This window comes from Emys orbicularis, chromosome 6, assembly GCF_028017835.1.
Source record: "Emys orbicularis isolate rEmyOrb1 chromosome 6, rEmyOrb1.hap1, whole genome shotgun sequence".
In the NCBI taxonomy this organism is placed as follows: Eukaryota; Metazoa; Chordata; order Testudines; family Emydidae; genus Emys; species Emys orbicularis.
Window position 1 is genome coordinate 98,699,325 of NC_088688.1, and position 24,266 is coordinate 98,723,590.

The 24,266-nt window shown below is 41.1% G+C and overlaps 1 protein-coding gene across 1 annotated transcript in view; it reads right to left on the reverse strand.

Moving 5' to 3' along the window:
* TRPM6 (transient receptor potential cation channel subfamily M member 6) overlaps positions 1–24,266 on the reverse strand; it is a 111,089-nt gene that overhangs the window by 38,111 nt on the left and 48,712 nt on the right. Inside the window, exons 15-24 of the mRNA XM_065405909.1 lie at positions 23,539–23,819; positions 22,102–22,330; positions 21,780–21,935; positions 18,292–18,432; positions 16,467–16,595; positions 12,691–12,942; positions 9,601–9,775; positions 8,546–8,660; positions 6,474–6,673; positions 1,362–1,494 (exon numbers count right to left, since the gene is read on the reverse strand). Coding sequence (XP_065261981.1) covers positions 1,362–1,494; positions 6,474–6,673; positions 8,546–8,660; positions 9,601–9,775; positions 12,691–12,942; positions 16,467–16,595; positions 18,292–18,432; positions 21,780–21,935; positions 22,102–22,330; positions 23,539–23,819 — 1,811 coding nt within the window. The remainder of the gene's footprint in view (positions 1–1,361; positions 1,495–6,473; positions 6,674–8,545; positions 8,661–9,600; positions 9,776–12,690; positions 12,943–16,466; positions 16,596–18,291; positions 18,433–21,779; positions 21,936–22,101; positions 22,331–23,538; positions 23,820–24,266) is intronic.

The window sequence follows — 24,266 nt, forward strand, 5'->3', positions numbered from 1 at the left end:
AGAACTTTTTTCAGAGGATCTATTTGCCACCTTGGTTCATATTTTATACATCTGAATGCTACCTTTTACTTTCTCTGTAGAATTCATCTGCCAGTCAAGCAAAGTATTTTAAGGCCTTCAAACCCTTAATGTACATTGTGAGAAGTTCCCAACCTGAAATGATCCAATAAGTTAATTTAAACTAAATGATTTTCTTAGTTTTAGCTATAGATAGATTAGATCATATAATCTCTCCATATGTCATCCCACCAATGTACAAAGGCATTAAACTAGAAGCAGGCAGTACACAAGAGTAACTGCATTCTATTAGCAGCAAGGTATCTAAAGGATGCAGCGTATCTGGATACCTCCAAGAATCTAAACCAGCAGCTGTGCTGAACAGAAATCATGCTACAAAGAAACCTTGGTGATCCAAAAATGTTACTCATCTAAGCAGTATTCTTTTAAGAGGGGTTCTTTCTATTCTGCTAAATACATTTTCATTTAACTGATCTATTGTTTATCACTTCAGTTTTCAATTAACTCAGATCTTCCTGGTATAATAGAAATTCGCTATATGAACAAATCTATCTTTTTATCGGCCATTTTTTTACAAGACTCATTCATTTTCTTGTACGCATTTTGGTTTGGTATATGGAAAATGAAGTCCATGAGTAGGTAATGTGTTAAGTGGGCTACATTTCACTAGGCAAAATAAATTTATGCTAATAGCTCAATGGTGACACTTTGTGTGAGATTTTCAAAAGCACTCATCATTGGTCTAACTCTGCTCTCATTGAAGTCAATAGGAGTTTGGGGGAATGAGGAAGCTGAGTTAGGACAGCACTTGTGCTTTTGGAAGTCCCAACGAGCACACCTTTGACACATTATGACTAGAGGGAGGAAGTGTAGCTGAAAGTATAACAAAGGTAATTCCATACGGGCTGTAGCTATTAGGTCTCCATATCATGAATGATAGGTATACATCATCTAGGGTCACTGTGAGAAGAATGCTCATCACTGGTAATTAATAAACCTGCAAATAAAAATGTGTTACACATGCTCCACCCCGCTACCATCCTCTTAGTGGTACATAGTTTGCAAAGGTAAAATGGTGTGATTCCCTAGCCACACCCTCAACTGCTCATGTACTGCACACGTGGGAGTGCATTTTTGCCAGAACCATTAACCAGTCACACTTTGCACTTAGTTTAAATAGATACATTATGGATGCAGGGTGGGAGAAAGGGCTATATAAGCCCTTTCCTCTTTCCCTGCACACATATATTGGAGCAACTATACTTTGTATTCAAAACATTAGTTAGCCAACAGTCTTTTATACCCATTCTAGGTAGGTTTCAGCAGCAGCAAATCCCTCATACCTTTCTGATGTCACACGGATCCTTTCACTGTAACTGGAATTCAAGCTTTCATTCTTTTCATGAAAGTACCTCTCCACACACTGCTCCTCAAACTCATGAAGTTTCTTCAAGTCCTCATCACTCAGGTAGAGTTCTAAACAAATAATATGATAGCTGGTACCAAACATACTGACAAAGAAATTCATTTGCCCTGCTTTACTAAAAAAAGAAAGAAACTGTTAAAATATATTTCCTTTCGTTTCTTGAAACTGTGCTTATATATGGAGACTAGTGATGTGTGTACATTCCAAACATGTGTATATGTGCTTTATAGCATCTTTCTCAATCCAAGGAGAAAAAGGGCAGCTGATACAAGCCCTCTTGCATGTTGACTCATTTTATAAAAAGATTTGAAAATGCACAGCCAAATAACTGATCTTAGAGATACTTTTTCTCTCCAGTATTTTCATGCATTATGTTTATATAGTTATACCTAATACCCAATACTTTCCACTATATGACTTACTTATGAGGCTCTTCTTTCATATGACTGCTCTACCTTGTCTCAAAACATTTCTAAAGAGAATTTACACCAGCTATAGCAACCAGGGCTCTTTCAAACATTCAGTGTGATAGGTGGTCATGGAGTTCTTTTTCACTTAATTGCTTTCAAACATTCATATGTATACAAATATTAACCAAGGGATATTGCAATACATATTTAAATGTACAACTCCAGATATATGTAACAAGCTTGGCATGCTTTGAGACTATTCTTACAGTAGGCCAATAAAAGATTTTTTCACAGAATTGGTCAAGTCTAAGCTACTGCTAAGACATGTAAACAATATCAAACAATTAGTCAGTATCTGGAGAACTTCTCTTCAGGATATTTCATTGTTTTCTTCTCCACATCTTCCAAATTCTTTTTTTGGGGGGGGGGAGGAGGGGGGTTTCCAGCAACTTCAAAGTGAATTTCAACACTCCAGAGATATGTTTCTTCATGCACTGGGATTCTCAGATTTGGGAACTATAATATCTCCATTCACACAATGCATTTGGCAAAAATTTTCTTTAAAAAATAGACCTAAATTCCTTTTACTTGGTCTTCAAATTCTCTTTTGCCATGGTCTTTAGCAACTATACTGCAATGGACAGCATTTGTCAGCAGTTACCACATAGTGGTGTCTGAGATACCATAGTTTCCCACTACACTGTGGTAACTGTGCGGAAACTGTGAGGCAATGGTTAGCAAAGGTTGACATTAAAAGATTTTATTGTGTCTTTGTAATACATGGTACATCCTCTATTGGAGTACTACATCCTTCTTTGCAGTGGGATGTACTCAATAATCTAATAGGTCCTTCCCATGATCTTTCTGTACTTGTCTGGATGATTCCATTTACCATGCCTTTGTATATGCATTCATTTTCCACTGGGTGGCACAGTTTCCCTATGTCCTGGATAGACACTGATCTACAGAACTTTAACTTGATGCAGAAAAAAACTTGCCAAGCTGTTTTCGATATAGTTTTGGCTTTGTAAGCAAATTCAAATACCTGAAATAACTGTCTGAAAAAATGTGTGAAGCCAAGTCAATAGCCTCTCTATTCAAAGAACCTTTAAGTGAGCTAAACAGCTCTTTTAGGTTTTCTGTGCCCTACAAACAAGCTGTCCCATGTGCCAGTTTACTCACTTATGGCATGCAAATATTCCAGAGGAACATTACTACTTCAAAGGAATGATGCTGCATCCTTCCACAGCACAGGAGCTGAAACAAGGACTAGCAGTGAAGTGGTTAAACTCTAACTAGTTAATCCTGAATATGGAGTCAGTTATCAGTTCTGACCATGACTGATATCTTTAGGGATACATATTCAGCACAGCAAGCACAGATTATCAATAACCTGGGATGTGTTTGTGAAACACCCCATTATAAGCATAAAGAATGCATACTGCAATGCACTGTATTCCAAAAAGCATAAAGTTGTCCATTACTATGGAGTAGAGCATCCTGGTGCTAAGTAACAGCAACTTTGTTGTCTCATTTAAAGAGGATATTTTGGATGTGGGCAGGAAACTAGCTAGGCAGGGACTTCCTGTTACTTATATTGTTCACTTGCATAACCAAATCTTTTGAATGGTTTCATTTTATGGCTCCTTTAAATCTATAAGCAGCTTTTATTTACTCACGCTGAGATAGGGGTTATCAAATGTCATGCTTCTTGTCATCATTGCCTGATTGCTATAGAAGCCAAGAAGGAAAACTCCACCTGTGTACAGCACTGCACAATAGGTCAGGTGCACGGGTCAGAAATTGCATTTCCTGAAAAATCAGGCATAGATTCCTGACCACTATTAACTACTGGACATCTCTGTCTATTTAGGTATTTATATGGCCTCATCACATACTATCTTAGGACCTGAATCATTAATGGATTTTATCCTCTTAATACTGAGTATTGTCTTACTGGGTGAGGTTCTATGGCTTGTATTATGCTGGAGGTCAAACTAGATGACCATAATGGCCCTGTCTGGCTTTCAAATTTATGAATGTAGGTACAATCCTGTGAAATAGGGACATTTTATCCCAATATTACAGATGGGGAATTAAACAACTTGTTCAAGATCATGCAGGAAGTCTGTGGCTCAACTGGGTATTGAACCCAGGAGTTCTCAGTCTCAGTCCAGTGCCATATTCACTAGATTACCCTTCCGCCCTAAGTTGTTGACAGTGACTACATTTGCAACTTGTATTGCTGTTTGCACCTGGGGCACATTTACATGTGCATGTGTAATGTCTTACAGACAGAGTTGCCGGCACATGGGTTCACTGTGGTGCAACAGTCTGCAAATTGCACAGTATAGATGAGATGCTGGGAAGTTGGTGAAATAAGCACTATGTATACTGGGAATGGCAAGTAGTGTGTAGCAGCTGAAGGGGGCCACTTCCAGTATGGACCCAAGGAATGTTATTTTAATTGGCCTATGTGCTGTTTCACACCTTAGTTTCCTGTGGTGATACAAACATTATATCTCCTATCTTTTTTTTTTTAATAATGTAACTGAAATATAGGCAAAAGGATGTTTAAAAGTAGTAGCCAAGTTTGGGAATCCTCCCTTAAGCCTGGATCTTAAAAACTTAATGGCCAGAACTGCTGATCACGATAATAATATGTCCAAGGCTATTGCATGTGGTATATACAGTAATAAACTTGTAATTCATTTGGTTCAGGAAATAGCAGAAATAAAATCAGGGTTTCGCAGAATGCACTTTGGAACAGCTGGTACCTATCACCCAACTCATATCCAAACAAAGTGGTGAGATGGTTATACCAGCATTGCAAAACCAGTTAACCTATGGTGGGCTATCCTAGAGGAGGTTAACCTCCAAGCCAGAATTCAAACAATAAGTTTATTATTAATGTGTATACAATTAATAGCCACCATTGTGGTCCTGGGAATATGCTGCTGAATAATACATCTTAAAAACAAAAACAAAAAGAGAAAGAAATATGATTAAACTGAAAAAGTTATATCTATAAAAGAAAAAAAAGTGTGGAATGTAGATTTATTCTGAGCAAGGGCGTGCAACAATGAACAAAGTATGCATTCACAGTAGCCTTGTAAATATGTAAAATATGTAGCTAGTAGAAAAGAGATAGTAGGGCAATAAGCAATATGCAAGAGATAGCATACGTACGGTGTATGAACAGCTTGTGATCTGTGTAGAGATTGTTTCCCAGAAACTAATGAACCAGTTACAGAGCATGTGATACAATGTAGAATAGAAGGCACATGTGACAGTTTGTTTCTGAATGAGTATATAAACTGATTAATAATTTTGTACTCTGTATGTGTGGTATACACTGTACCCATCCCCACACGAGTCTTATCAGCTCCATATAGTTTGACTGTATGCTAATAAATGAACCTCAGTGATGAGTTTGGAGTTGAGCTGAGTTCTTGGGAAACGAGTGAATAAAGTCTCAGGGGCTACCAAGTGGATATGGTCTCAGAAGCCATCCTAACATACCCCTGAGTGGATAAGGTGTCAGAGGCTACCCTAACACACATGAATCAGCAGGGGGGTGGGATGTCCACAGGAAGGAAAGAATAGCAGAAAGCCTTCCTGGCCCTTGAAACAGAGACAATGAACTTTGGGGTGATATGATGGGGCAAAAAGACATTTGAGTTGTCTCTCACTTGAGGGATTCAAGGGTCCAGAGCTCTTGAAACCACAGAACATTTGATCCTTCAACCAAGAGGGTTGAAGTCTTTGGGAACCAAATATAGGTGAGGCAAAGATTGTAACTTGCTGAAATTAATTTTTAATCTTATAAGTGTATTTTTACTTTTGTTTGCTTGTAACCCAGTCTACCTTTATTCCTTATATTTGGTATCACCCACTCCCATGTCCTTTTGTTAAATAAACTTGGTTTAATTTTACTATAAACCATTTCAATGCTGTGATTGAAATAAGAGTGTTTGTCAAACCCCAGTTAAATTAGTGAGCTGCAGCATATTGTCTCTTTAAAGGAGCAATGAACTTAATAATGTCTGTCAATGTTCCAGGAGAGGACTGGTCAGCACTGGGGGATTCGGGAGTTGTGGTTCACGGATTGTGGCCAGCAAGGAAAGGTTTGGACTGGCAGAATCCTAATAGTTTGCTGACAAGTTGATGCGTCAGGGAGTTATCACAAAAGTTAGCAGTAGCAAAAACTCACCCCCTTTGCCTGAGCAAGTGAAACACTGAACCTCAGCAGATTGTCACATCAGCAGATATGGGGGAAATTCAGAACTGGGGTGGTGTTGGGCTCACTCTGCAAAAAGTAACTGGATGGTGGAAGCCAGGGTGTGACCTGCATACTTGTATGTGGGCTGTTAGCATCAGGGCTGTGAGGCACAGCAGCATAGCATTTAAGGCACCCAGAGTTGCAGGGCAGGTGGTGACACAACCCCTTACTGGTCTGGGCTGATAGCCAAATTAGATCTTACAGTACAAACCTCAGCAAGTGTCCCTTTCACTATCAAGCCCACCAACAAGGCGATGGAAGGCTAGCAAAACATCCCTGATCACTTATTCCTGTAGGCCCCCCAGCAGAAGGCCTGGAAAACTTGCCCTCTGCTTACTTAGTCCAACATCGCCTTCCTCTTGATCCAGCTCATTTGGGGGACGATGGTGGCAGATGTGGTTTATGAGGAGGCCAATGTGGCTCAGAATGATGAAAGGCGGTGGCAGCCATGGCTTCTCATAATACGTCATGATGTAGCGGTAACGGTTGTATTTCCAGAGCTTGTTTGATATGGATTTCATATCATAATAAACATTACTGTAAAACAGAGAGAGGGGAGAAAAAGAGAGAGGTTCATGTGAGGAACACATGATAACACAAGATGCCTGTCTCCAGATACACTGCACTATTGAAACAAAGGGCCCAATCCTAAAATGGGGTAAATCAGTTTAGCAACTTTAATTTAACAAAGCAGCAGCAGGTAGAGGCAGACAATGCACAGAGGCTGACATTTTCAAAGTTGCCTCACAGATTTGGACATCCACTGAGGTGGCTTTGAAAATCTCAGAGTGTTTCAAGTTCCCTCCTCCCCGTCAAATAATCTCAAGAATTCAACATTGCCTGAATATCTGAACTGGATTAAATGTCGGAATCAGGACTGGCAGCCAGGGAAATGGTTGTAACAAAACAATGCTGCAGAATGGAAATTGTTCTTCAGTACTGGTTCCTCCACTTCCCTCTCCATGTCTCCTTCCACCAACACCCTACAGCAGGCAGCAGCAGTTCAAAAGGCTCTCCTGCAAAGGGTTCTTTGGGGTCAGTGACACTGCTAAAGTTGGCACTGAAAAAAACATCCAACAGTTTATTGTACAACAACAGGCCAATGCTCTGGAAAGTGACCTTCAGTCTTGAGGCACAGCTTTCATTTCAATCTATTTATAATTTCCTGATCACACCTGGCTCTTGAAGACCCAAAAGTGAATCATAACAACACCAGTTCTGTTTTTGAGAGAATAATTAGATGTACTGCTAAGTCTGTACTGAGGATAACCAATTTTTGTCCAATGAGAAAGAAACCAAACTGCAGAAATGTTGGGTTTAGCACATCGTTGCTACTGAAGATTTAAATATAGAAATAATTCACACTGCAATTTCACAGCCAGGGCCGGCTCCAGGCACCAGCATTCCAACCAGGTGCTTGGGGTGGCAATCTGCAAGGGGCGGCAGTCCGTGTGTTTTGCCGCTCTGGGCCGAATTGCCAACGCGGACGGCAGGGGCAGTCCATGTGCCGTTAGGGCGGCATGCGCATTTCCGCGGAAGCGGCAATTCGGCGGCAGCTTCTATGTTCAGCTGCCCGCGGCAGCAATTCTGCGGCTTCTATCTTCCGGCTGAAGACAGAAGCTGCCGCCGAATTGCCGCCGCCGCAGAAACGCGCGTGCTGCCCTAACAGCACACGGACTGCCCCCGCCATCCGCGGCGGCAATTCGGCGCGCTGCTTGGGGCGTTGAAAACAGTAGAGCCGGCCCTGTTCACAGCTATATATGAAAAAGAAATCCTGCCTTGCCATAATTTCAGCACAGGAATTTCTGTTTGGGAATGGAAACAAAGATGGATGTTGATCATTCAATTGCCTTGAACTCTAATCACTGCATTTCTTCAAGTTGATTTTTTTTTAATCTATGGCTGGGAATAGATTTGAAAGAAATTCTCCACTGAAATATTGAAATTATAGAATTCAAAAAACTGTTTAGAAGGTTTGGATTGTTCTTCACTGCCAGTGCTCTAGTTATATGCATTGCTCTTTTGCATTAACAGTCAGGAGAAACTGACCTCAGTGCAATGGAGGGGTCTCCAGGGAGCCTCTTATTAAAATTCCACCACCAAACTGGAAGAGAAATTGGGGTGATTACTCTGTCTTTGATGGCACTTCCCATCTCTGGATGCAAAGGATGCCAGAGATAAATTCACCCTATGATTCTTAAAAATAATGATTAAAGCAGCATTGTTTATTTAGGGTGGATTAGACTGCACCAAATGACAGAACCTCCACCTGTTTACAAGCACAAGTACACCCTGGAAGTTAGGGGTTTATCATAGGCTAAAGGGGGGGCTTTTGTTGGATCCTCCTGTAGAAATATTTGTAGCATAGCCACTGGTTTGGTTTTGCAACAACATCTCATTGGTACCTACTTAAAGAAAGCAATCAGCAAGTTGACCATGATGATGTACTGTACAAAGAGGTATACAGCTTGGAGGAATGGCGTCAGGAAGGACCCAGGAGGGCAGTCTTCATTTAATTCACAAGCTTCACAGAAAGGAAATGAAAACCACAGTTACCACATAAATCAGCATAGCCCTGGTAGGTTAATATTTAATACGCGTTTCATTCTAGAAGGACAGATCTCATCTGGTGTAAAGCAGGGAAACCCTAGTAATTTTAGAGGATCTGTGCTAGTTTATACCAACTGAGGAGTTTTCCCTTTTGTTTTTAAGAAAAATCTTAGACCTCTTCAAATCACAAATCAACAAACATTTGTTTGTTACAGGTTTTTGTGGGGGCGGTTTGGGTAGATGGGGGTTTCGATGTTATGAGTGTAATTCTTGCTGTGGTGAAAAGGCTCTGCAGTATTTATTCAAGATGGTCAGATTTTGGATTGACTTAATCTCCTCCAGAAATTCATTCCAAAGCAGGATCCCCTGAATGAAAAATGCTTTGTCACTAGCTCCCACATGCTCTGTCATGGGCTTTGTGACTTCATTTACAAGGTTAAATTTAAGGCTCTAAAGCCAGGGCCGGCTCCAGCATTTCTGCCGCCCCAAGCAAAAAAAAAAAAAAAAGCCGCGATTGCGATCGGCGGCAGCAATTGGAAAAAAAAAAAAAGCCGCGATCGGCGGCGGCAGTTCAGCGGCAGGTCTTTCGCTCCCAGAGGGAGTGAGGGACCTGCCGCCCCCAAATTGCCGCAGGTGCCGCCCCTCTCCCTTGGCCGCTCCAAGCACCTGCTTGTTAAGCTGGTGCCTGGAGCTGGCCCTGTCTAAAGCTGATTTAACAAAGATCCGAAAGGGAATATTCTCCTTTCTGATCATGCATGATATAGCCAGATAACATAAGATGCACACTGAAACCAACATGCTTTGAGGAAGTATGGACTTTATAGTTGGCCCAAGCTGTATGGCCCAAATCCAGCAAAGCACTTAAGCACATACTTAACTTTAAGCACATTAGTAGTCCCATCAAGATCACTTACCATCTATTTCTCCAGCATAGACCTCACCAAACATCATCCAATAGGGTTGGAACACAATATCTCGTGCGAGAGTCCAGGTGGGAGGCTCTTCTGGAGAAAGGATCGCCTTTCGTGATACCCCAAAACTCAGCAACACTATTGCCATCATAATCACAATATAGAACATGTTTGCTGTCTGCATGGAAAAATTAAATACAGATAGCTGTATTAAAATAGTGATATTCATTCTGAGTGGGAGTACAAATCACAGCTTTCACATATATGTATTTAAATAATAATAAATGAAAACTAAATTAATTATTTGCATCTGTCTTCATGGCTGAGGATGTGAAGGAGATTCCCAAACCTGAGCCATTCTTTTTAGGTGACAAATCTGAGGAACTGTCCCAGATTGAGGTGTCATTAGAGGAGGTTTTGGAACAAATTGATAAACTAAACAGTAATAAGTTACCAGGACCAGATGGTATCACCCAGGAGTTCTGAAGGAACTCAAATGTGAAATTGCAGAGCTACTAACTGTGGTATATAACCTATCATTTTAATCAGCTTCTGTACCAGATGACTGGAGGATAGCTAATGTGACACCAATTTTTTAAAAAGGCTCCAGAGGTGATCCTGGTAATTACAGGCCAGTAAGCCTGACTTTGGTACCAGGCAAACTGGTTGAAACTATAGTAAAGAACGGAATTGTTAGACACATCGATGTACATTATTTGTTGGGGAAGAGTCAACATGGTTTTGTAAAGGGAAATCATGCCTCACTAATTTACTAGAATTTTTGAGGGGGTCAACAAGTGTGGACAAGGGTGATCCAGTGTATATAGTGTACTTAGATTTTCAGAAAGCCTTTGACAAGGTCTCTCACGAGAGGCTCTTAAGCAAAGTAAGCTGTCATGGGATAAGAGGGAAGGTCCCCTCCTGGACCAGTGACTGGTTAAAAGATAGTAAACAAAGGATAGGAATAAATGGTCAGTTTTCAGAATGGAGAGAGGTAAATAGTGGTGTCCCCCAGGAGTCTGTACTGGGACCAGTCCTATTCAACATATTCAGAAACAAACTGGAAAAAGGGGTAAACGGTGAGGTGGCAAAATTTGAAGATGTTACAAAACTACTCAAGATAGTTAAGTCCAAAACAGACTGTGAAGAGTTACAAAGGCATCTCACAAAACTGTGTGATGGGGCAACAAAATGGCAGATGAAATTCAATGTTGATAAATGCAAAGTAATGCACATTGGAAAACATAATCCCAACTATACATATAAAATTATGGGGTCTAAATTAGCTGTTACCACTCAAGAAAGAGATCTTGAAGTCATTGTGGATAGTCCCCTGAAAACATCCACTCAATATGCAACAGCCGCCAAAAAAGGTAACAAAATGTTGGCAATCATTAAGAAAGGGATAGATAACACCACAGAAAATATCATATTGCCTCTATATAAATCTATGGTATGACCACATCTTGAATACTGCATGAAGATGTGGTTGGACCATCCCAAAAAAGATATATTGGAATTGGAAAAGGTACAGAAAAGGGCAACAAAAATTATTCGGGGTCTGGAACTGCTTCCATATGAGAAGAGATTAATAAGACTGGGACTTTTCAGTTTGGAAAAGAGACGCCTAAGTCAGAATATGATAGAGGTCTATAAAATTATGACTGCTGTGGAGAATAGGGTTGCCAACCCTCCAGGATTGGCCTGAAGTCTCCAGGAATTAAAAATTAATCTTTAATAAAAGATTATGTCATGTGATGAAACCTTCAGGAATACAGCCAATCAAAATTGACAACCCTAGACTGGAGAAAGTAAATAAGGAAGTGCTATTTACTCCTTCTCATAATATAAGAACTAGGGGTCACCAAATAAAATTAATAGGCAGCAGGTTTAAAATAAACAAAAGGAAATATTTCTTCACACAGCACACAATCAACCTGTGGAACTCCTTGCTAGAAGATGTTGTGAAGGCCAAGACTGTAATGGGGTTAAAAAAAGAACTAGATAAATTCATGGAGGATAGGTCCATCAATGGCTATTAGCCAGGATGGGCAGGGATGGTGTCCCTAGCCTCTGCTGCCAGAAGCTGGGAATGGGCAACAGGGGATGAATCACTTGATGATTACCTGTTCTGCTCATTCCCTCTGGAGCACCTAGCATTGGCCACTGTCAGAAGACAGGATACTGGGCTAGATGGATCTTTAGTCTGACCCAATATGGGCGTTCTTACGTTTTTATGTAATATCATCATTTCTTTGGGAGAGGAAAGTCCAGGTTTTAGTTCCATAAATTAGTGGATAATAAGGTCAAGCCAGAGGTGAAATTCATGCCACCTCACAGAGCCAGTATGAGGCCTACCCATCACTCAAGTCCTTCTTAGAAGGCATAAGTAGGACTTGAACGGTTCACAGGCCTTCAGCTGGTCCTCTGTCCAGGGGTGAATTTCAGTCATGAGGTCTTCCTCAATGAATCTTACAGAAAATAATTTCACCTTTTAATACTGTGCTATAATTATTATGTGAGACAAAATTTAAAGTATTAACAAGACATTTCCCAATAATGGAGGGAAATTACAACAGGAGTCCACAGATCTCTCTCAAGAGCATACAGTAGTGCAGTCTCAATTCTCATGCAGAAAAAAAACTTTGATCTCAGGGCAAGTTTGCCTGCTAAACATGAGATAGAATTATTTTAATCTAGATATAAAATAATCCTGAGACAGTTTCCAAGACCTAGGGGAATTACCTAAGGTACTAAGTCACTGTCTGCCACAGCTAGAGAGGATTTTTTTGTTTGTTTTTTCCTCACTGTTTATCAGAAAGCTCAGCTAAAATGCAGCCTTTCTCTGAGGAACTAAGAGAAAATGACTTCTGTGGATAAATTCAAATAATGAACAAATTAGCAAAAACTGTGCTCTGATCACGGACAACTTGCCATCAGAAAGAGAGGCACAACTTGTTGGTAAAATACTTATGAATTATTAGCCCCGCTAGTCTGGCCACCACTCTATTTTGTGTCCATTTCTGAACTTTACTCGTCCATCATATTAGGTGTCATAAGTGCAAAAATGCTACCCTGCAGTCAAATACTCACCATTTTCCCAATCATCATCAGATATGGGCCTGCATGTTGATTTACAGCAAAGAAGTCAAGGAGCCGAGCATACCAAAATATTATATCCAAGCAGTAAATTAGCCTTCCTACTGTTTGAACAGGAGGATCAGCCCAGCGTAAGCCAAAACCAGTCACAAACAGGATGATAGCTATGGAATCAGTGAAGTTCCAGTACTCATAAATCCACACCTTCACCTTTTGGCTGAACTTTCCTGGCTCTGAAATAAATATCTAAAAAGAAAGTGGGGGGGAAAATAACGGAGAGCAATAAAACCCTCACCCTTCAGCCCCCACCCTGTCTGAACCATCAATTGGTACATGGAAATACTTGATTTATGGCAAGTTTTTACAATGAAAGTTCACAAGGTCAGTGCTCTGCAATTCCATGATTGCTGGAATTTGAAATGAAACAGTAATGGTCATAGTGCTCAAGAACCCCTCTTGCCACACCAAATAGGTTAGTTCTCTCTATTGATAAATGAATTCTGCTTCTTAATTCATTCACTGAGGAATATATTCCATAGCAGAAAAGAGCAAGTAGTATACAATTGTTAAGCATGTGTATTTTTTTGTAAACAAGTATAGGGTTTGTTTGGAGGAGAAATGGTCATGACCTACAGAAACCCTTTCAAAAGCCCCACAGTCATGGAAAATACCAACCCAACCCTGCTGACATGAAAGTAATTAATGTGTTTTAGTTTAGATCTGAAATACAAAATAAGATCTATGTATGCCAATCCTGAAAAGGGAATGTTGGAAACTGGGAAGGTAGAGATTGAAATGTTTGCTTCTTGAACTGTAAGGGTGCCCCAAAGGGATTTTCAGCTTCACTAAGCAAATGTGTGAAGTGGAATCTTTGCAAGGCCATAAATAAGACCTTTACACATTGCACGACTGAGGCCAATTATGCACTGCTATGGAAGATCAAACTGATAAGGAGCAAATAAAAGAGATTTTGAAATGTTAGGCCCTGATCCTGCAAGAATTTACTCATATGAGTAACTTCATGTAAATGCCAAATCTGGGACTACTCACATGTGTACAGCTACTTACATGAGTATTTGCAAAGATCAGGCCCTAAGGCTGTAACAGTTCCTTGATACAATCTAGAGAAACACTTCTGCACAGTCAAACATAACAAGGCCCTGAGGAATCAATCAGTTGCATGTGTAAGACACAGTGTTACTTTTCCAGTAGACCAGAACTGATATATGGACTAAGAAATTCTCCTGTAAGTTCTGTTTAATAGTCTTGATTGACATGTTCCTGAACCCACAAACAAGATGTGCCATAGCACAACTGTGACCTCTGAGATGCTTGGTGTTTCATACTGTGATTTATTTTTTTTTAAACTCAGATAACCCTTTTGTGTCCTTTTGTCATTTTTAACCTCATATCCAGTCATATAGCTTCCACATGTGTTCCAGACTCCATTTTCTACTCTAGATTTGGGCTTCCCTTTGAAAGCCTTAATGTCCTCTTCCTCTTTTTGCAGGGGTCACACTTCAAAAGTTTCTTCTGCTGTGAGAGATAACGGTGTTCTAGCAGAATTCCCTACTTTCACTACAAGGAATTGTCTCAAATTGGTAAAATATTTAAAGGTATCCACTACGCTTCCAACAGTAAGTAAAGCATTCCAACATAATATTAAAAATATTTATGGTACTTATTTTTATTTTATTTATGTTTGTTTGTGTGTTTAGGTAATACTACAGTCAGATGAAGAGAATTTTGGATTATCTGTCTTATCCTATAAAATAATGTAGAAAACATGCCATTGTTTTTGTCACTAAAATCATCTATGGCTTTGGAGTGCAGATTGTACTTAGCATAGAGGATCCAATTTCAGTAATGTGTTTTTTTTCACCTAACAGTATGTTTGTAGATGTGTCTGTGTGTGAAGTGCCATATTGTCAATTTGGGGAGCTAAAGTCCTCTATGTTTCCACAGAACATAATGCAGTATAGATAGCTGAAGTGCAAGTTTCCTGGTCTACAATGAATACCTCCTTAGCAGAAAATGTACTACATGCTCATTCAAAACTTGGCTCTAGGCTGAGACATCCACCAGAGATGCCAGTTGATTTAAGCAATCAATTGCAATAAATTTTGAATTATTGCTTCATTTTTTCAAAAATCAAAATCTGTAAAAAAAAAAAAAATCTTTGTTTCAAATTTTGAAAAATTTCAACCAACTTTCATTTTTATTATGTGGACTCTTCTCCACAGAGACTGGAAGGAGACCTCCAATGTATTTTACATGCAATAGATCACCAAACAGCTGTTAATTGGTAATAACTTCCAGTCAATGCCACAATCAAAGCAGTGACCTAGAGATACAATCCATATTCCATTATCAATGAACCAGTGGCCTAAGCCAAGATTTTCAAAAATAGGTGTCTTGATTAAGGCTGTTACCTCCATATTTAATCATCTAAATAGGTGGATTAATTTTCAAATGTGCTGGGCACCTAACAGTTCCCATTAGAGCTGGTCAGGAATTTTTTTATAACTGTTTTAATCGAAAAATGTCAATTTATCAAAACCAAAACTGTTGACATGACATAACATTGGTTTTGATAAATCTCATGACTGGACAGGTGGTGGTTTTTTTTTAAAGTTTCAGAATAATTTAAATGTTCCATTGCAACATTTTAAAACAAAACCATCCAATTTTCCAGTTTGAAATGACTTTTTGTAATGAAATTTAAGCTAATTAAACTGAAAAGTGGTGTGGTTGTTGTTGTTTTTTTAAAAAGGTCAAAATTGAAATGAAACATTTCAAAACAATCAGAATGAAACAACTGACCCAAACCAAAAACGAAATTTTTTTTGGTTTGTGAAAATTTTCAAGATTTTGACTTTTTGTCCCAATTTGGGAATGTAAACATTGTTGAATTCTCAAAAATATTTCCTGCCAAACTATTGTACCCACTAGCTTAGGTGCCTACATAGGGATTTAGGAGGCAAAGATTAGGCACATATTCTTAGAAACACAGTCCCTAGTTTGTAATCAACTAGGACCAGGGCCGGCTCTGGCTTTTTTGCCGCCCCAGGCAAAAAAGCCTCCCCCCCCCCCCCCCCCCCCCCCCCCCCCCAGCGCGGCAGGGGAGGGCGCGGGGGGGAGGGCGGCCGGAGCCCCGGGGGGAGGGCGGAGTGCCCGGCCGGGGCTCCGCTCTCCCCGGCGGCCGGGGGGGGAGGGCACCGGGGGGGAGGGCGGCCGGAGCCCTGGGAGGAGGGCGGAGTGCCCGGCCGGGGCTCCGCTCTCCCCGGCGGCCAGAGCGCCGGGGGGAGGGCGGCGAGCCCCGGCCAGGTCTCCGCTCTCCCCGGCAGCCAGAGCGCCGGGGGGAGGGCGGCGAGTCCCAGCCGGGGCTCCGCTCTCCCCGGCGGCCGGGGGGAGGGCGCCGGGGGGGAGGGCAGCCGGAGCCCTGGGAGGAGGGCGGAGTGCCCGGCCGGGGCTCCGCTCTCCCTGGTGGCCAGAGCGCTGGGGGGAGGGCGGCGAGCCCCGGCCGTGGCCCCGCTCTCCCCGGCGGCCGGAGCCGGAGCACCGCGCCGCCCCCCTCCAGGTGCCGCCCCAAGCACAAGCTTGGTGGGCTGGTGCCTGGAGCCGGCCCTGACTAGCACCACTGAAAAGTAAAGATCATACATATTTCTTCTGCTAAACCCTTTGGAAAGGAATCAAAAAATCTGCAGTCATTATTTATCATTTGTCCTCTAGAGATGTAGAGTAGAGAGAGTAGAAAAGGAAGAGCTCACCTCCCTGACTTTCTCAATGGCAGTGGTGAAAATGTAGATAATTACAAGCCACTCTTGCACGCTAGGCCTGGATTCCATCTTCACTAGCACAGTGTAAGTGAACAGCATGAGAAATGCCAAGTACGCCATCTGCAGAAAACATAATACACATTCCATATGCATAGGTAGCTGTGACAAAGAAATTAGAAACTCTCTAGAAACACAGCTAAGAGGAAAACCAAGTGTGCTATATAATGAAACAAAATTTTGTCAAATTAATGGGACTCTATCAAGCGCTTGATTCCAAAAATTTCTGTCAGCCCTTCAGATTGCTATGCCCTTCTGCAGAATGTCCTCCATAGCTTTATCATCATTTTTTTAATTATCTGTATTACTGTCTCCCCCAGGAACTCCACTCATGAACTAGGACCCCATTACAGTAGGTGTTGTACAAACAGAACAAAAAGACAGTCCCTACCCCAAAAAGCTTAGAATCCTCGTAAAAGACAAAAGACAACAGATGGGTGCAGACGGAATGATGGGGAAGTAACAAGGAAATAATGAGCTGATATTGTCTAAATAGACCAGACAGACACAGAGTGAGGGAAGGGGTATAAGACATAAGCAGAGTGAACAATGTGATGGCAAATGTCATGTTAGTTCTGTGATACCGTTTTTGTTTTTGGCTTTTTTTGGGAGGGGGGGAGGAAGTTAGTTAGGAGGGGATCAGCTAAATGGAAAGAAAAGTGAAGGGGAAAGCATGAGGGGGACAGGGCAGGGGAGATGGGGCAGTTGTGGAGTGAAGTTGAGGTAAGGAGACTGTGAGTATGTCTACTCTTGGAGCTGGGGATGTGATTCCCAGCTCGAGAATGAGAAGACATACTCACACAAGCTCTCATTGGAGCTAGCACACTAATGAGAATAGTGTAGCTGCCATACAAATGTATGGGTTGCTCACTCAGGGTGGCTAGCCCATGCTGCCACTCACTGCTGCCTGTGCTACCGTGGCTACCACAAATATTTTTAGCACACTAACTCACGTCTACACAGGCTGGGAATCACTCCACTAGCTCCAAGTGCAGACATAGCCTGTGAGGGAGGAGAAGGGTTGGTGCAAATAGCTAATCAGCACAGAGCAAAGAAAGTCAGGGAACATGCTACAGTTTTGACTGGCATGTCCAGCGGTCCTGGCTTTGGCTGCTTCTGTTCCTACAGGATGGTATTTCTGGATGGCTGCTCTCTGCAGTTGTCCCCCAAGGCCAATGGTGGGGGGAAGGGTCCAACTGCCCCCAAGATGTGTGGGTGGCTTGTCTCCCCTGCACAGATCTATGTCCAGGAGGGAGTTGGGGGAGGAGGGGCCCCCCACTGGGCTTCGTTTTACTCCTTCCCCTCCCTTAGTGCAAGAGTCCCTGCTTGGCTGCATCTTTAAAAAAAAAAAAAAAAAAAAAAAAGTCTCTTTGCTGTATTGCCAAAATATTCAACAGAAGACATGGTAAAAAAACCTACTTTTCCAAGTTATATGCAGCACACATTCAAAAACCACAAAGGCTCCAATCCTGCAATTTACAACGTGCAGGCAAAATGCTGCAGCTGTGCAGAACCCCACTAAAGTCAAACCAATGTTATGAGCTCATCCTGCTGGTTCTCCAGACCCAGAGCTAAGCTTTGTACCTACAATTAATTGTGAGGATGAAAAATGCAGGCAGGAGCCACCTTCCACCCCAAGAGTGGCTGCATTTCAGTGGTAGGTGAAGTGATTATTTTATATACATATATATTCCGTTAAAGGTTTAAAAGATGCTTGAGGCAATATTAATATCTAGTTATTCTTATTGCAATGACCAACCGTATGAAACCAGAACTTGACAATTGGGGCATTGTAGAATTCATAGACTTTTCTAGTCCTCGGAAGGCTTCCGTGCGCACTGTTGATGGAAAAGGTCTGGCTTTTGTCTGGCTTCTCGGGTCCCTTTTCTGCATCATAATCCTTTTTCAAAAAGAAACAGAGTTTTAAAGTCAGACAACATGTTGTACGAGTTAAACAATTCAGCCACATTAACAGAAACACAGGGAAACTTGGAAAGGCAACTCTACAGTAAATGCTGTGTGGTATATGCAGAAACAATTAGCATATCTCAGTCACATGCAGTTGCAACTGTCTTTTGCAAGAAGCAACACCAGATAATATTCTTAGCATTATACTTAACTGTGAATACACAAGGTTCTTTTGAGTTTCAAAAGGTGGTCTTATGGTTACAGCACTGGACTGGGAATCAGGAGATCTGAATCTATTCCCAGCTTTGACACAGACTTCCTGTGTGACCTTGGGCAAGTCCCTAAATCGCTTTGTACCTCACTTACCCAATGTGTGAAATGGGGATAGTAATAATTCCCAATCTGATAGAAATGTGGTGACTATGAATCCTTTGATGTTCACAAGACATTCAGATATTACAGTGATGAGCACCACAGAACAGTTCTAAAAAAATTTGGAATATATATATATAGAGAAAAACTAAAGGATTGCAAAATTATTAACCTGGGGAATTTATTGTGATTTGGACAATGTGCCTGATTAAGGGAGCATGAGTGAGTCAGCACCATTCTTACACAGATCTGGGCACATAGGCGTGTTGGTGTCCACTTTGCTACCTCCAAGGAACAGATGGGCAGAGCCCTCCACCCACTGACCAGTGCAGATGAGCAGGTACAGGAGGGAAGTCATAATTTGCCCTCGATATATTACTACCCACCACCAGCCCATACAATTTTCTTAAAGTCTTAATAATGGCTTCTGCCAATTGAAGAAGAGAAAGTTGTCCCATGAGAGGATACAACTTCTAGTTTCAGCAGACTGAAGTATAATTTACAACCACGTGTGAAAAATGCACTTGTGCTGAATCTGTATATCCTGGAACTCTCCTGTGGCTTTTTTATATTGTTGTTCATCTCAACTCAGTTCCAGAAAATTCATAGCTAATCTTTCCAGTTTATGGAAAAAGAATGAACACTCAACACTCGATAAATGATGAAGCTAACAACAGTGCTTCTCTAGAAAGGAAACCTTCCTGTCTCATTCAAGTCAGATAACACTCATTCTACTTTGTTCCCTTTACGTGCCTGCAAGGGGTCCCAGCTGCCCATAATTATAATTGGCCTTACCTCTGAATCGTAGCTGTTATCTAACCAGTAAAAGGCCATTTTTGAATTGACTTTATTATTCAGACACTGCAGGGCACAAGTGCATCCACATTCTTCTGCCTCTTAGAGAGACACTTCAGAATTGGCATTGCCATGTCTGTAGTGTTTCTGAGGAAGTTCTGGAGAAATTTATTTTATTTTAGGCAAATTGACAGTTAATTGTGAAAGAAATGTCCCAAACATTTCTCTATTTTTATTTATCATAGGTGAGGCTGGGAGCACCGTTGCCTTAATAATTTCCTATTATAAAACCCTCTTATCAGATGCTTTTAATTTTGCCAAACTTAAACAGTTTGGGTTGAAATTTTCCATGAGAGGTATCTGGTTCAGGCTGGAATATTGTGGAAAATTTCAGCCAAAATGGTTCAGCCATTTCCAAAAATGAGGCTAGGGGACAAAACTGCCAATGATAATAAATTCTGGTAATTTTTTCTTTGAAGAGCTCTAGTACTCCCTTGTATTGGAGTAGGAATTTGAAATTTGACTGGGGGTGGCCTTTGTGTCAGGGATGTGCCTTTTACTGTCCCTATGAAAAGCTGCCTAAATTTGGCCAAATTATAAGTACATGCTCAGGAGAAACTTCCTAGATTTCAGCAACAAAATTCCCAGAAGATTCTGTTCGCACTAGGCATGCTACAGCCAGGGGATTTCCTTGCAGTTGCAGCTTTGGGCTGCTGTGAAATGTGCTGGGTCAGGGCACCTAAACTGATAAAGAAATTATCTCTGCTGTGCTGTCAATCATCCAGGCTGAGACAGTGTGGAGATAGATGTTCCCTGATTCAGCCAGGCCTGCGGAGGGAGACATGGGGAGCAGCTTGGTATAAGGGGGTTGGGAGAGATCGGGACTGACTGGGCAAAGATATTTGGACTGTGAGCCAGGGAAGGTAATGGGGGACTGGGAGCCAGTAGGTAGGTGGAGGAGACTGAGACTGTATGAGGTCATGTAATTACAGCCTGTATCATAATGCATGCATAGGCACAAGAGGACCAAATTAAGGTTGCACGGGCAACCTTAACACTGGCATTTCTAACTTTTGAGCAATTGACTTGAATAATGTTCTAACATTTTTGTCTGTGTGAAATATATATATATAATATATATATATATATATATATATATATACACACACACACACACACACTTGATATATAAATATACATACATTTATTTATCTAGATACTTATATGGCTGCTATCACCATGTAAACACCATAACCATGCTCCTCACAATCATTAAAGGATTTTATCCTCACAATACTGCTGTGAGGTAGGGCGGTATTACCTCAGTATTACAGATGGGGAAGTGATACACAAGATACATTAAGTGATTTGCCCAAGGTCACACAAGAACTCTGTGCCTAAGCTGAGAATAGAACCCATGTCCCCTGAGTTCCAGTCCAGTACCCTATCCTTCCTAATTTTTCAGGAATATATATTGTTTATAAAGTGATAGAACAGATCTTGCCAGACTTGCCTGTCCTGGTGTGGGGAGAGAGAATCTGGATGGGGGGAAATGTGTGCCGTGTTGATTGTTCTTGTGGACAGATCTGTGGCCAGCTGCCCGGGTAGACTGATTTCAAATTGCCACCTTTTTTTAATAGCTGGAGGATCCCATCCACTCCTGCACCAGCTACCCAGGCAGCACCTTTCATTTATTGTCCCCTTTCCAGTGTGTTGAACCACCAATTCTCTGCTAGCATCCTCCCACCACAGGCTCAAGGTTGTTGTACAATGTGGTAAAGTCTGAAAATGTCCAAGCTCAACCCAAGACTGGGAAGATCCTTTGGGAAAGAAATTCCAAAACTGAAATCACCTGAACATATGCCCCCCCAACTCTCATCCGTTCCTTACGCCCTCTGCCCCATAGTCTTGTGTTTGTGTGTGTGTGTGTGTGTCAAACTCACTTACAATGAATAGTACCATAACTACAACTGATCCCACGGATTTCAATGGGATTAGCTGAAGAGTGAAGTCTTACACACATTGAATAAGGGAGATGGTAAAAAGCTTTCTAATCTAAGTCTTATAACCATTGTAACATTTTAAGACAAAAAGCTTTCAATGGAAAACTACCAACCCAGATGTTATCCCTGTTTTGTGAAAATAAATGCTTAAAGGGGATGCCAAACTAACCAGAGACAACTCATCTTTAATGGTGGATGGGCTCTGATCAGTGTAATGCCACGTGAACTGATGAAAGTCCTGGAGCTGTGGCACATGAGACATTTCTGCCTTGCTTTTAAACTCCAGCATCAAGATGGTGGGAGGCAGAAGAATACTTAGAATGACCTAAAAGAGAAACACAAGTCTGAGGAGGTGCATTCAGCATACATGCTTGTCTTTGATGTGTGTCTGCATTAGATCAGGACAAAACCTAGCTACATGTAAGGAGAATGTATGCTTCAGCATAAGCTTACTCTGCGGGTTTAGATGAGGCACAAGTCAGTGAGTTTACCTTAAACCAGGAGTTCTTCCGCATCTTCAGGCGTCCCATCCACATATCAGTTAGTAACATCTGTGTGCAAGTGTGAGACACAAAGGGCCGCAGCCCCACTGACACAGCCAGTTTCAGGCAAGTTGAGTTGCTCCAATTTTTCAGCTCGGAGGTCAGTAGCTTCATGGCCATCTGCTCGTTCTGTTTGAATGCATTATCCAGCACATCTAGGGCAAGCTGCCCAAATTCACTAGGACAGACAGAGAAAAAAGAAATCACCATTTTACAATACGGAGGAACAACCACAACTGAAAATGATCATGAGGTCACATCTCTAGTTCAAAAGCTTCTTTCACATGTGGTAAGATATGAAATTGTATTAACTATGACTTCCTCATCTCTTCACACTGTCTCAGCATTGCACCCAGAGGAAAAATAATTCAGGCAGTAAATCTAAATCTCTCCTCCTAACCACAGGTTTTACTCTACATTCCTGGTCCCTGATCTTTAATTAGCCTCATTGTGTAGTTTCACACACATGCCATATAGTTCAGCCTATTATTTCATTCAGTAATGCACTTGCCAACATGGTACACAGGCACTGTGCTCAACTGCAGAAGCAGCCTCAGACTGAGTCAGATCCTAAGCACCTCTCAATGGGAGTTGAACATGCTCAGCACCCTTAGTGAATAAACTTTGCTTTGAAAAGAGCCCTATAATTGCATGTAAACAAAGATGATAATTTGTCCTTAAGCTCTGAATCTGTTCCATTATGGCTATGAAACTACAGTACATTACATCAATAAATTTCAAGGTGCACTACCTGAATAGGGAGCAGTTGTTCATTTCCTGATTTCATGATACAAAACCTAAATACTGAATGTTTAACAGGTATTCAAAGAATGAAACTAAAATTTAAAAATTGGAGGACATAGAAAAACTGCTTGGGCAGTTCAACAAAGTAGCTTCTTTGAGTCGCTCAGCTATGATATCAGCACATTTCTCCTTTAGGCCTTAAATAGACTAGGATTTAAGGTGGGATATTAGTAAATGTTAAGTTACACATATATACTAATACATTTGAAAAGCCTTATGTAGACAAGGCACCTGGCCTTAACACATGCTAAACTATTCAAGTTAAAGCCTAAAGGGAAGTCTAGGCTTTAACTTCACCAGTTTAACTTGGTATTAAAGGCAACTGTCCTTGTCTACTTTAGACTTTTCAGACATGTTAGTTAGCTAATATATGCTAACATCACTCCTTTAAATCCTCATGTAGATGAAGTCTTAGTGTGTCTCCTTCGTATATTAAAGTGAGCAGATGGCAAAAAGTGCTTCTTGTACATTTCACAGCATATGCAGCCACTGATCTTACAAGTTAGCTGATGGAAAGAAGAATACCTAACTATTCTAAACACTGTAGATTTTTATTAACTGTAGTGAAGGGAGAACTCCTACTTTGAGTACTTCTTCAATTCTTCTGAGGTGTCATCCACCATGTTGCTCTGTTTGGCTTCACGTGCCATTGCTCTGTAGAGTTTGCAAGCCACGACTGCCTTGACCATGGCTTCCTCTCCATGCTGCCAGAAGAACATTGCCATCTTCTGTCTCTTCATTAACACTGCCCAAACCAAGAGGTCATTATAGGGGTAAATAAAGCCAGCTGACTCATGGTCCTCTAAGAAGCTGAGTTCATCTTTTGACTTCTTCCTAGACTTATGAAAAGCAGTTGACTTTTCCTGTAAAATAGCAGACAAAATCTGAGCAAGTTGCTGCATCCTGAATACATGTAATGCATTATCAATTTGGTTGTTCCTCGGTCATTATATAGATGGACATTAGAAGAATGGCTAAGATAACATTCAAAATATGAATATAAGCAGTTGCTTGGATCAACAAAAGCAAAAAATGCACTGAGGAAATTAAATGTGATTTCCACATTCTGAACCTGTGTCCCAGCTTTTAGATCCTGATCCAACCAAATGGGCAGTGCCCTCCACTCCCATTGATTTCATTAAACTAATTTTACTAGTGCACTAGTCTACTTATGTCACACTGATGGAAGAAAATGGACTAGTAAAATCAAACATCAGTAAGAGAGCTGTGACAGCTATCTTGATTTTTAATATATGTGTCACGTTTACAGTAAGTTGTGTATTTATGGTATGTTGTGTTTCGGCCTGAAC